A 13,374-nucleotide genomic window follows, 5' to 3' on the forward strand; every position below is an offset into this window, starting at 1 on the left:
CTAAGAATCACTTATATTTCTCTGACGCAGCAGTGTGTAAGTGGATGTTTTTCCTCTTGGATGCCACAGAGAAGGATTATTTAAGGGTTTTGAATCCAGTATCAGTTTAAATTGTAATTGGGTTTAATTTTTAGGTGAGTTTTTTTATTTATTTTTTATTTCAGCTGCAGTTTTTGTATTTGTGGTAGAGAGAGAATTCATTTAAAGATGAATGACTTCAAAATAGTTTTTTGTTCAGCTGTTATCTGGTTTGGGAGTGATACAGTCATAGGTTGGTAATGATGTTGATGGATTTTTCAACTAGACTGCAGAAAAATTCAACATGATGTCTCTTACAGTAGTCCCTATACACAGACAAGTTGAATGTAGCTTCAGTTGAACAATATGAGCACACCTTTACTTACACAGCTTTACTTTACCAAGACAATAATGAAAAATCCAAATCATGGAGATGGGAAAAATCCATTCATTTATGAAGTTCACTCAGAATGAAAATTAATGACAAGACTGGTTTGATTTGTGGTTTTGATGTCTACATGATCAATGATTTTATTTTAAAGTCTGGACACACCACTTTTAGTGGCACTGTACCAAATGTAATTTTAGCAAATCTATATCCCCTAATGTCCTTGCCTGGCAGTGTTTAGTTCACTTGTAAAATCTATCACCATTTGTTTCAGAGTCTAACAAAGCTCATCTCTATTCATTATGTTGCAGCTATAACAGTTACTGTCAGTAGACTGACAAAATAACAGCACAGAGCATGGACTAAATGTTAAACATGTTTAACCAATGTGTTCATAATTTTGGCATAGTGCTGCAATCTGTAGCTCCCATAATTTCATTTATTTATGTCAACAGTGCATTTGCAGCAACTGATGCAACATCATGCAAATTACATATTGCAGGAAATAGGACAGTAAAAGTATAAATTTCAGTCATTATTAATAATCATGAAGCTGACAAACATGGAAACATTTCCTTCCTTCCGTGGCAAGTCCCCCACTGTGCATTCACCCTGTGCTATATTTGTATTATCCATTTCCTGTTTTGTTACAGAGCTCATCATCGCATGTATTGCAATCCTGATGCATGATGATGTGATACACGTAAACACACACAATACATACACAGACAGAAATACACATACCTGTCCTACTTAAAGGATAAGTCATAGCCATGTGGGTTGTGTGAGTTTTAATTACCAGGGCGTTGACATACCTGCTTGTGAAACTCCTGCCTTCACACCGCTGTACTGTAGGTAAATTGGATTTATTTTTTCAAGGGCTTTAAACAAAAATTACATTTTTTTTTTTTTAAATATGCAGCTAAAGTTTATGAGTCTAAGTATCTGGACTTTTGACTTTTGACCTTTTGTTCAAAACAAATTAGTAATAACTGCTTACAGGTCTGCTGTAATGCATTTGTATCATGTGTATTAAGCAGCCAAGAACCTAAAATTGTGAAAATCAACAAAAAAAGTATTTTGAAAAAAGTACAAACAAATTTTAAATAAACACGTCCTTTCTTTTTTAATAATTGCTCACATTACCCTTCATACTTTCTCCTGATGTCCTTCAGGTTATGCTCCAGTCACAGGAATGTGCCACCCAGTCAGGAGCTGCACCCTCAACCATGAAGACGGCTTCTCTTCAGCCTTCGTTGTGGCTCACGAGACTGGACATGTGTAGGTTCTTATTATGTTCTTTCTTATGTGTCTTGCCAAGGTGAAACTGCTTTGCAGTTCCACAAAATACCACAGTTGTGAATGTTAAGTGTGAACATTTTCCGGGGGCTTTTTTCCTGTGATCTCTATGTTAAGTGACACAAAGGACCTTTTAGCAGATTGCCCCTTAGCACTCTGACAGTGAATGTGTCAGCCTTCTTTGAATAGGCACAAGGACTCAATCATTATTTGTTGTCATGCCCTTTTCCAACCACTGCATGTGTTTTATACACATTCCACACTTCCTGCAACACATTTCACTCCTGTACAGAAGTCCACACACACATAGACACCAAACACACTCACGTGAGCTGACAAAAACAGCTGTGAAAATAATAATAATAATGCAAAATGACCAGTGACCAAAACAAACATCCATAAAAGAAAAAAACACGTCTTGTTTCTTCACCTTAGCTTGTTGAATAAGCCACCAAACAGACCTTCACCGGGGAAAATAGGTAATTAGTTGCTCAGTTACAGCACATAAAAAAGAATGTAAACATGCCTGCAATATAAAAATGCGGTCTTGTTAGGTGCTGGTTACTCCTCATTATCATCTACTACACTTGAGGCCATGCAAAGGACTATGTACAGTGCTGATTTGTTTAAATATGTGAATGTTAAATATGTTTTTAATTTCTTATGATTGGCACCATGCCAGCCTCCCAGTTGCTGTCAATCAAACACAGACATGTGCATCTAGCTGGTTGAGATGAAAAGAAACATTTCTGTAAACTATAAAAAAAGACTATATGTGGCACAGATTTGAACAGCATCTGTAGGATGCAACCAAACCTACAAGAATCTTAATTGTTGCTGGGGTTTTATTTTTATCATGGTGAAACAAAATGGCCTGGACAGGCAGAATGATGGTGTAGAGGAAAGAGAAGCTGTCTTTCAGCAGGAGCAGCAGCCGTTTGACAGAGTCAACCAGTTGAGACAGCAAGGGGCTATCCTGCTGAAATATCCCAGAGCGAGACACCAAATCTTCATCGCTTCATGGTTGTTGCTCTGCGGCTAACCCTGGAGGCAAGTGAACATACGGTTACGTCTTCGGGGATCAATAGACTTCACGGAAACAAAGTAATCGTTTCAAAACAACGCGTTAACACACTCACAGCTTTGTGGTGCTGAGAGGGGGAAATTGTGAGACACATCTAAATCTCAAGATGCAACTCTAATTAGCCACTGTGAGAGCAATTCACAAATGCTGAGGCAGTCTCTAAGCTGAAGAACAGCTTGAATGTGCTTCTTTAGCTGAAGAGGTAAATTACAGGAACATACGGTTCATCCTAAAACGTAGTTATTAAAGATTGCGTATAGATGCGCACGTTTGTGGCAGATTTTGTGCTTCAGGTATGATCACCTGTGAGAAGTATAAAAGGCTAAAAGACAGACTGGCTGGCTAGCATATGATGTCTGTTATTAAACTTAATTGCACCTTCCTTCTTGTGAAATCAATCTTTGTACAGTGGGATTTATGATTTAGGTCAAGTGACTTTTAATCTAAGAGCGCTAGTAATATAATGAAATTACAAACTTTTAGACCATGAATAATTACACTTAGAAGATAAAAGTTAAAAGATAGTCTAAGAGCAAGCACATTCCCATTTTGTTTGTAATTAACCTGTTGCCATGGTTAGGACCTTTTATTTAATGTGACTACATGAAATATGTTATAAAGTAGTGTCATATCATTATTTCCTCAGGCATACAGTGTTATTTTGATGGGAAGAATGAGTGTTTGATCAAGACATGCCACCACTTGTATCTAGGTAACCATGAATCCTGTGATTATTGATCACATTTGTAAGATGTGACTCACAGCAAAGACGCGGCCTAATTAGTTTCAGTATGTCTATATACATACATGTCTTATTTTGAATATTTTAAATAGCACTATATGAGGTTTTTGAGAATATACTAAATTTAAAAAACACATATAAAATATGTCTTGATTATACAGCACAAAGTTTAAGCCAATGAAGTTTAAGCCACAGCCTCCTCAGATGATCTTTGGAGCAGCCAAACAAGAGCCTGAGGAGACATTGATTTAATCAGCAGCAGTCAGATATCAGACATAACTGACATTGAAGAGACCCACTGAGGAAACCAACAAAGAGGAAGTCATGAACAAGATGTGTCAAGATGTGTGTCCACACTGCATTTCGTTGACAACCTTTACTATCTAAGTGATAACACAATAATGGATGAGATAGAGGTTCTGGACCCCATGACCTGAAACAAGTTTGTTAATACATGGATGTGTCACTTTTCGTGTGCGTCTCAGCCGCTTTATGCAGCCTAGTCAATGTTTCAAACCCCACCAGCAGTCTCAGTCCATTTCAGAAGCAGCCCAAAAGCAGGTCTCTGCTTTGCCCCCGCAGGAATATGCGACTGTTGTATTTGTGACGGACGCCACAAGCAGCCTGTGTTAATCTGTCCAGAGCAGCTCAAGCTGGCTGGAAGTCAGACACAGAAACGGCATGAAGAATCTGGTTGACACGCCGTGCAAACTAAAAACAGCCAAAAGGGAAACAATTTAACTACGTACGATATTTTCACATTTAGAAGCATATTTTGAAGTGCCTAAACCAAGGAAAATGACCAAATCTGAGCAAAGTCTGGCGGGCAAACAGTTTCCACTTCCGAAACGCTCCCTGTGGGGTTTGAAGTTGCGTGGAGGAATGACCGAGTTAGCGACACAGCTGTGACGTGAGAGAGTCGTGCCTGGTTTGGTTTTTGCGTTAGGGTATAAGTATGCTTCAAAGCAAGTTCTTGTCTGTTCTAACGTCATCTGAACCTCCTGTGCCCAGACTTATTACTGATCTGCAAAAAATTGCAGTTCCCTGAATGGACAGAACGTTTTTATCTCTATAAGTGCCCATATTAGAATGCACAGTATCTAATTCATCAAAACTGTACTGGGAAGATTTTTTTTATATAATTAATCCTTTCAAACTATATTAGGGTTTAAAGTTATGCATAATGAAGAGCCACTTTGATTAACAAGTGGCTTGTTAGAGCAACCAGGCTTCCAGCCCACTTCAGTGTCAGGGCTACTAAGATGCTGCTAAGATAGGCAGAGCCACCGCACTCTGAGCTTCACAGCAGGTCTTGGGAAACTGGTTGTTGACATCACAGAGAGAACGCACATCTTCATTCAAATATCCATTAGCAGCTAGTGTGCAGCACACATAAGGTGGTGCTCACGTAACAGTTACCGAAGAGGGTTGGAAAAAAGTATTACAATGGAGTGTAATCTGTTAGTCAGAGGCAACGACCTTGTGATGACAATTGTCAACTCACAGAACACATGTCCACATGACAAAAGTCATGGTATCTATGGTATCTGCAATACAGTGTATAGGTACATACAATAGGAAATACTAATAGTAGGCTGAATTTGTGCCCTCAAAAAAAAAGGGCTGATTATAACAAGCATAAATCAGGAGAACTATGATTTTCTGAAATTAGTAGACCCTTGACACTGATTTAGATGAGCACCTGAATATTGATTCAGACTATTAATTTAGCAGATATCTGCCAGCCAATCAAAGTGGTAGTAGTGTAGTAGTTTGACACAAAAATAAACAATTCTTACTTAATTTATTTAAGTCTATTTACTTGATTTTTCTTGCGAGCAGAAGTGAGCAGAACCAAGTCACTGCACTACATCTTTAGATACATCATGTGAAAAAAGAATGTAACTATTTACACTTGATTTCAGTATGTCTGGATTATTTACTTTTTTTTCTTATTCCTTGTGAAAATTTGCACCTTCAAATAAGGGATAATGTCAAGCTATTCACACAGCTGCAGAACCACTTCAACATTTGATTAATTTCTAAAAATAACTGAATAGGGATTTGTGTTGGTGACATTGAAACACGGTATTGATGTCGACATTGACGCTGACGCATATTTATTGATTCTCACTGTTGTATATGGATAGTACAGGATGTACTGCAGTGCACAATGAACACGTCAGCTTCTGTGCACAGCTTCTAGCCTACTCTCACTGTCCATTCTTGCTGTGTGGTATATTGGGGTTTAGAAAACAACAATGAATGCATCCTTAGTGTTAATTATTAACAGACTTTGTAAATTCACAAAATTAGGCCTGTTTGGTCCAATTACTTTTCATAACTTTTTCTCAACCCTACCTGCTGTAAATGTCAGTACTAATCAGTACAATGGGCACATCAGTACATAGTTTCTTCAGAATCAGTTTGAAATACTCTTCTGTGGGTTTTAATATTGAACATCTATGTGAGTTAGTGGGTTAGCAACATCAAGGAATTCATAGGAAATTTTCCCTTATTCAAAGTTGGCAAGCATTGGTCTTTAGTTATATATTATTTATACTTTATCCATGTTTTATTAAGTTTAAAAGTTCAGCCTTGACCTTTTGAAATAGTTTTTTGACAAACTATTCTCAAGTGAAGTCCTCAAACTAGCTTTTTCTGAAACATTCAACCATATCACGGTTGTCTTCAGTGAATGGAGTTTGCTCAGTTGTCAGTGAGATCGATGTGTTCATATATGACCTTCAGGGGGAAAAACTACTACCGTACTATTATGACTATTAACTGTAATGTCACCAGTTTGGATTGTTTTGTTGAATTTATTTATGTTGAATATATATTTATCTTTGTCATAATGTCCCCCTAATGACATCTAAATAACCGGATGGTGCTTTGGTGGTTTTAAACCATTAGCCGTACCTGGTGTCATGGTACTGGTAAAATGGTTTGCTGTTTGGTGAAGGACAGTGTTTTTCAAACTTTTTACACCACATCAGAAACTAAATAAGAAAACCAACTAATCAGAAACTAAACCAAAATAGTTCATGTGCACAATCAAGGGTTATCACATGTCTGTCCTGAAAAATATCTGGAAAAATTACACTTCCATAAGTGTAGTGTCAAACAAAACAAAACTGGGTTTAGAGACAGTCCTTCAGGTAAAAGAGGCTGGCCCACAAAGAGTTGTATTTTTCAGTCTCTTCTTGGCACTCTTGTTTCTCTGACATCTTCCCTCTGGTAATATCATAGTAGGCAAGACCTGCCTTCTTCATCATAAATGACAACCTGTGACTGTGACACTGGTTTGTCATTGCCTGTCTATTTCCATCCATTCATCCATTCTCTGCTTATCCTTATCAGGGTTGCGGCTGTTGTGGATTGGAAGTGAATAAGACCATTTTCTGGTCTGGACTTCACAAACCACCAACAGCTCAGAGCTTAAGTGTTGCACTGCATCATTTGCCTCCATTTAAATGCTTGTCAATTTTTTTTTATTACTATTGATTTTTTCTCACTATCCACATAGCTAAACAGACATTTTAACTCAATTCTGTTTTGCAAGCCTCTATCAGGGGACAGCACATTCATCCACCATCCATTTCATGTCTAATGTGAATCACCAAACAAACCCCATGTGGGTCCATGTAGCGCTGATGATGCGAGATGAAAATCACCTGTTGACAGGTTTAGGCCTCTCGAAGGAGTTTTCCTCAGTCTCGACAAACCGAACTAAACTAGAAGAGTGAAAAACAACTTCAGTTGCACCAGCAACTTTTTCTGCACCAACAGGTGTAGTCATTGTCCATCAGGGTCACAGTAATGCTATCCTACATCACAACATGTTTATGATTCTGTCTGGTCATGTTATGTTCAAAGTACCATCTGTATTATGAATTGCTTCTGATAGCTCATCTGGGCGTCTGTGATGTTTCACACACTGAGCAACAGCTGACATCTCTATCATTAGTGCTGTATGATGAAGCCACTGGCGAGTGAGAAACACTGCTTTGTGAGGGTAAAGAGAGTTTTGCTGGATGAGATTCAGATGACTGACTGAAAGTGCCATTGTGCATGGATGAACACATATCTGATCTGTCATGGAAAATACTAATCTAGAGATGGAAAAACACTTTGGATGCATGATATGATTGGCTTATTAGTACAGGTCATGTTGTTGATGATTGCAAATGAGAATGAATGTCAGGAAGAAGGAAGAAAAGAAATGAGGAAATGAAAGGGGAAATAATAATTAGGCATATTTACAAACAACTCATATAGCTCCTATAACGACACTTGCAAGTTACCACAATAGTAGCAAAATTAAACTAAACGTAAAACATCTCACCAAGCTGAAAAAGTGCCATAAATCATACTATAAATAAACAACTTGAATAAATATGTGCTAAGTAACTTTCTATTTCTAGCTATTGAAAGCAGTATGAGTAAACTCTTTGTTGCATAAAAGTCTGGGGGGATTTATCTTACTATCCTGCAGATTTGTAAATACTTGCTTGTCTCTCCCTGTGGGAGCAGGTTGGGCATGGAGCACGATGGTCAAGGCAACCGCTGCGGGGACGAAACAGCGATGGGAAGCGTAATGGCTCCTCTGGTGCAGGCGGCCTTCCATCGATACCACTGGTCGATGTGCAGCGGACAGGAGCTGAAGAGATACATCCAGTGAGTTCATGTTTACATACACAGCAAAGTGGGTGATGTTACTATGACTATATTTGACAACATGGTCTTCTTTAACAGTGGTAGAAGATGGCAGAGCTGGTGCCAAAATGAACAAAGCTGAAAGTAGCAGTAATATTAATAGTAGGATATAATATGGTTTAAGAGTCAAGATTTATGTCAAACAAGTAATGTATCAAGTTGCTGTCTCGATTTGTTCGATTTAAAATGTTAATATATTTTACAGGACTGTTGTCCTGTGTTGTCGATGTGTGCACCTGCCATCACAATTTGCAACTGCAAAATTGAACACATCTGTAAGAATTTCGCAGCCGACCATTTAAACCATTAAAACATATGCAAACTGGCTTTTGAAAGTACAGAATCTTGTGAAGACTGGACAAAATGTGTAGGTGGTTCTGGACTACTAAGAGACAGTCTGTGGAAAAACCTTTCAGCAGACACACAAATATACAGTATATATGTCAGTAAAATAAATTCACACTTCAGTAAACAGTATTGCATTATGATTTTAAGTAAGGTGTGCTGAAAGTTTCATTCTTATTGTCATGGAAACTAGCATTGACTGCTCCTTTTCTAAGGAAATGCACATTTTAACCCTAATGATGATGTAAAATGTGTCCTTTCAATTGAAACATCATGCCATCTCCAAACAGGACACCGAAAGAGCCCGTATGAGCCTCAGCACATGCAGTGATGGCCTGTGTTCAGTTCAACATTGAGTTTTTCACTCAGCTGTAAAATAATCAATTTCTGACAGGGAAAGATCAGTAGAGCGTGGACACAAAATAAAACTGGAATGCATTAAAGGATATAACAATGGCAATGTGCAATCAATCACCACACAGTATACTGTTCTTTAGAGCAGCTGGAATCACTGCAGAGAAAAATCTCTGTAAGGTATATAGTCTTGACTGCAGTGTGACAGGGTGGGATGATAAACGTGAAAGCTTTGGTTCTGAAAGGGAAAGTGTGGAAAGGGGAAGTAAAATGTTTAAAATCATTTTACACACACAAAAGGCACATATACCTTTGTCTGACTCTGAGCAGGCTTTAGAATTGAAAGAAATGTACAGCAGCTGAGCCACTTTTCACTGGGCCACATGTGGCACATCTGTCCTTAACCTGAAATAAAAATGCATAACCTGCAGAAAAGAGAAACCGAACAAGAATTTCTTTGAAAGCTTTGTGTAGCAATCAGTAAAAAAAAAAAAAGGTATCAAAGTGGCACATGTTCAAACAAGAGAGCAATTAGGAACTGCATAAGAACAAAACACTAAATTGGAGGTTACTTTGCTGCTCACGCAGCTCTGAAATTAAATATTGAATCCAGGTTCATTCCATCTGTTTGCGAATCTATGTTGCTACATCTGCATGTGTTGGCTCATTAATTTGCTCATAAAGTGTGTGATGCAACCCCACACCTTATTAAACACTTTGTAATATTTAAATGTGATAATGAAAATTAGCAGCAAAAGGTTGACTCTATGTAGAAAGTATGACAGAGTGAATGACAAAGTGAATAAAAGCAGTATTTTTGGTTAAATATAGAAACATTACATTGTAATGAAAAATATTGAGTATGACAGCTGTATCTTGTTGTATCCATGCTGGTGATTTTATGTTGTGGAAATTATAATGAGCAGGGGCTGTATTTATGAAACTTCTCAGTAAAAAAGAGTTATAAAAAGTGATGAAATTCAAAGAAAATCCTTAGAATTATAATGTATTCTAAAAATTTCTCCTTAGAGTTGAGACTAGATATTGTAAATATATGTTATTCACGAAGCATCCTAGCTCTTTAGAGAGCTCCCAATGTGAAAAACTGTTAAAAGTAGAGTGGAGGACTTTTAAGAGCTTATGAGTTGCTTTTTTTAAGCAGAGGAGAAAATGATGGAAAGTCCAAGTGGAAGGAGAAACGTCCATCTGCTAAATGACAGTGAAGTAATGAAACACTACAGTGCAGGGATAATCTTTAAAGGGTTAATCTCATTAGAGATGCGCTCACATCTCACAATAAGTGAGAGTAAGTAAGTCTATATTGCCAGAAATGAAAGCGGAGATATTCCTAGAGAAATTAAACAGTGCAGCAGTGATGATTTGGCTCTGTCACAACTTTCCATCAGCAAAGTGATCACAGTTCATTTCATTTTCACTTTCATTCTGGATGTGCACTTCTTGAAGGCTCACAAAGGGGCATTCATGGTCATTAATTTCCATTAAAATCAAATAGATGACATACTAAAATTACCAGGTAAATAAACATATGCAAATAAATATCCACTGTGAATAGGTTACTGCACAAGTAGGCCTGTTTTTTTCAGACTATATGAGTTATAATTGATTCAGCAATTAGTGGTGTTCTTTAGTAAAATAGTATCATAATTACACCATGTTTTCAAACTAAATAATATGATTAGGCCCTTAGATTTTGCTGCTGCCCATTGTCACTAAGAGTGCCCTTTTATGTATTTATTTTGTTGTTTAATGAGGTCAACCACAATAGGTTTCTGTGTCTTACTTGCTCAGAGTTGCTCAGAGATGTTTCTTTAATCACTCAAGGACTCTCAGAGCATTTGTGAATGCAGCACAAGGTCATGTATTGATTAGTTGGTCAACAAAATATTTATCAGCAACTGTGTTGATATTCAGTACATTTTGAAGTTATATTCGAAGCAAAATTAGTAAACATTTTCAGTTTCATAGCACTGAAACCGGGTATGATTCCTTTTTAAATTAAATGATTACATTTTTATTTTTTTATTTTAGGACTTAGCCTTGGGGTCAAAACAATTCCATTTTACAGACTAAATTATTATCAATTAAAAGAGAAAACACTGAATCGCTAATTGAAATAATTGTGTTATTAATGTGAGTTGCAGCTCCACTCAGTTGTGGCATGGGGTAAATGCAGCAAATTGCAGCTATTGACTTTTAATTTACACATTTTAATGGGAGTGGATCAAAAAAGGTACTAAAATATGATGAGATGTACAAATATTGCTGGGGAATTAGGGATAAACGTTTATGTCTAATGTAAGCCTATTTCACAGCCTTGGTCTTTTTTATGATGGAAAAAATGAGTCTTGTTTAACTTTTTGACACCATTGTCACCTATTTTCATTTCCTGACAGCACATATGACTGTCTCTTGGATGACCCCTTTAAACATGACTGGCCGCAGCTTCCTGAACTTCCTGGCATCAACTACTCGATGGATGAGCAGTGTCGGTTTGACTTTGGAGTGGGCTATAAGATCTGCACTTCAGTAAGTACAACTCCCAGGTCTTACATTTATTTGAACAATGTACCCCATTCCAGAATATATGTCTGTAAGTGAATCTCAGCAGAGAAGAATGGGAAATAAAGAATTCATAGACATTTAATTCACTCTCAAACAGCTAAGGATAAGATGTCTTTCAACTAGAACTTTTTTGGCCTTTTATAGAAAGACATGCAGGAGATGATGATGATGATGATCATCATCATCATCATGATGATGATGATGATGATGATAATGGCAGCGTTCCAACAAACTGGCTTTTAAAAATCAGCAGACAGAAGCAGAATCAGATTCTTCTTAGTGAGCACTTCAAACAGGCATCTGCTCACTTTACTGTAGTCATACCTGTTATTCGGCTAATTGTGTGCAGATGGCAGGACAGTGTTAAGAAGTGTTAACAACCAACTTTTCTCTATTGTCTGTTTATCACCTTAAATTTTCATTTTATTATTATTATTTTTAAATTTTTTTGCAGCCTTCTAATGAAGTTACAAATAGAGAAACAGAGTACAAAAGTGAGTTTAAAATTTCAGAAATCACAGCACCTGTCGAGTACTTGGTTTGATGATGATTTTGATTGTAATATTTCAGGCACAAAACCTCATCCCCTTTCAATGTACCTGTTTCTGACATTTATCAACTTCAAAAAACCTTTAAGCCTGCCAAGTAATGAGTCATCATGGATTTAATGTACTGGGCAGAGCCCTTGGGGTCGAAAGCTTTGACTTTAATCAAGGTCAAAACCTCTTTGAAAGTATGTTGGATTTCAATTGACTCCTGGTAATTTGGCCTCATTAGGGATGAAGGGTGCATTGTTTGATTTGAATGTTTAAAAGAGTCAGGCGATCAGACCGCTCTGCTGTTTATTTTTATAGGAGACAACACCAGAGCTAGCTAACAGCTAATTTGCACCTGCACAGACACAATAAATACCCTGCATAAATTACCACAGTACATGAAAATCCATCACTGTGAGATAATAAATCAGTAAGATAAATATAATTGAATCATTACTGCTGTCATTTTTGTCTTAACCAAAGTTTGAGGCTTACAAATTGCAAATTGGCCATGCACCCTCTAAGAGGAGTTATCAAAATTGAGGAAGTTGTATTAGGTCAACTGGTGTCTGATAAATTATTCAGATTCATTTTAACATGTTTTAACATGTTTAACATGTTGATGATTCTACTTGTTTTTTGAAGGACAGGTTTGTGTCAATTATAGTGTCTATAATGGTATTTAATGCATGTCACAGACCTTGTAAAGAAACCCATGCAAATGTTGTTTGCATTAAGGGTCAAGCATGAATTAGCTAGCCAAACAGATGCCTAGTTTAATATATCTGTCGGTTTGGCTCAAGCATGTTCTTTAGAACTTGCATGGGTAAAGATCACAGTATCATCAGCTTATATTTGGATACTAACATCTGGACATACTTGAGCACGATCGTGAAGATATACACTGAATAAAACTGGTTCTAAAATAGACCCCTGAGGGACTCCAACTCTACAACTAGCAAATAAGGGAACACCTATCACTCAACAAAGCTCCTAAAAGCACAGCTCTGGCAACATTTTTGATTTGCTCAACAAAAAGGTAATTTGTTGTCTCTGTCCAATGAATATAAATTAATGTCTTACTGCTGTATCTTTAAAGAGTGTTTTCTTGCAGGTTGCTCTTTGCTAATTATTCTGAAAGTTAGTTTTTGAGCCACACATATCAAAACTGCTAATACCAGCCACCAGCAGATTTGATCAAACTTCAGTAGTTATCTGTATTCAGAGTCCAGTATTGAGTGAAAAACACTGCAGCCGCAGGCACAAAACAGGTTGCTACACAGAAACAGACCTTTATATCGTTTAT

General features: G+C 37.2%; 1 protein-coding gene across 1 annotated transcript in view; it reads left to right on the plus strand.

The window, feature by feature from the left end:
• adamts3 (ADAM metallopeptidase with thrombospondin type 1 motif, 3) overlaps positions 1–13,374 on the plus strand; it is a 119,680-nt gene that overhangs the window by 65,598 nt on the left and 40,708 nt on the right. The window contains exons 8-10 of the mRNA XM_010736566.3: positions 1,582–1,687; positions 8,068–8,211; positions 11,364–11,496. Of these exons, the coding sequence (XP_010734868.1) occupies positions 1,582–1,687; positions 8,068–8,211; positions 11,364–11,496 (383 nt within the window). The remainder of the gene's footprint in view (positions 1–1,581; positions 1,688–8,067; positions 8,212–11,363; positions 11,497–13,374) is intronic.

The sequence above is a fragment of the Larimichthys crocea genome, chromosome III, assembly GCF_000972845.2.
Source record: "Larimichthys crocea isolate SSNF chromosome III, L_crocea_2.0, whole genome shotgun sequence".
In the NCBI taxonomy this organism is placed as follows: domain Eukaryota; kingdom Metazoa; phylum Chordata; class Actinopteri; family Sciaenidae; genus Larimichthys; species Larimichthys crocea.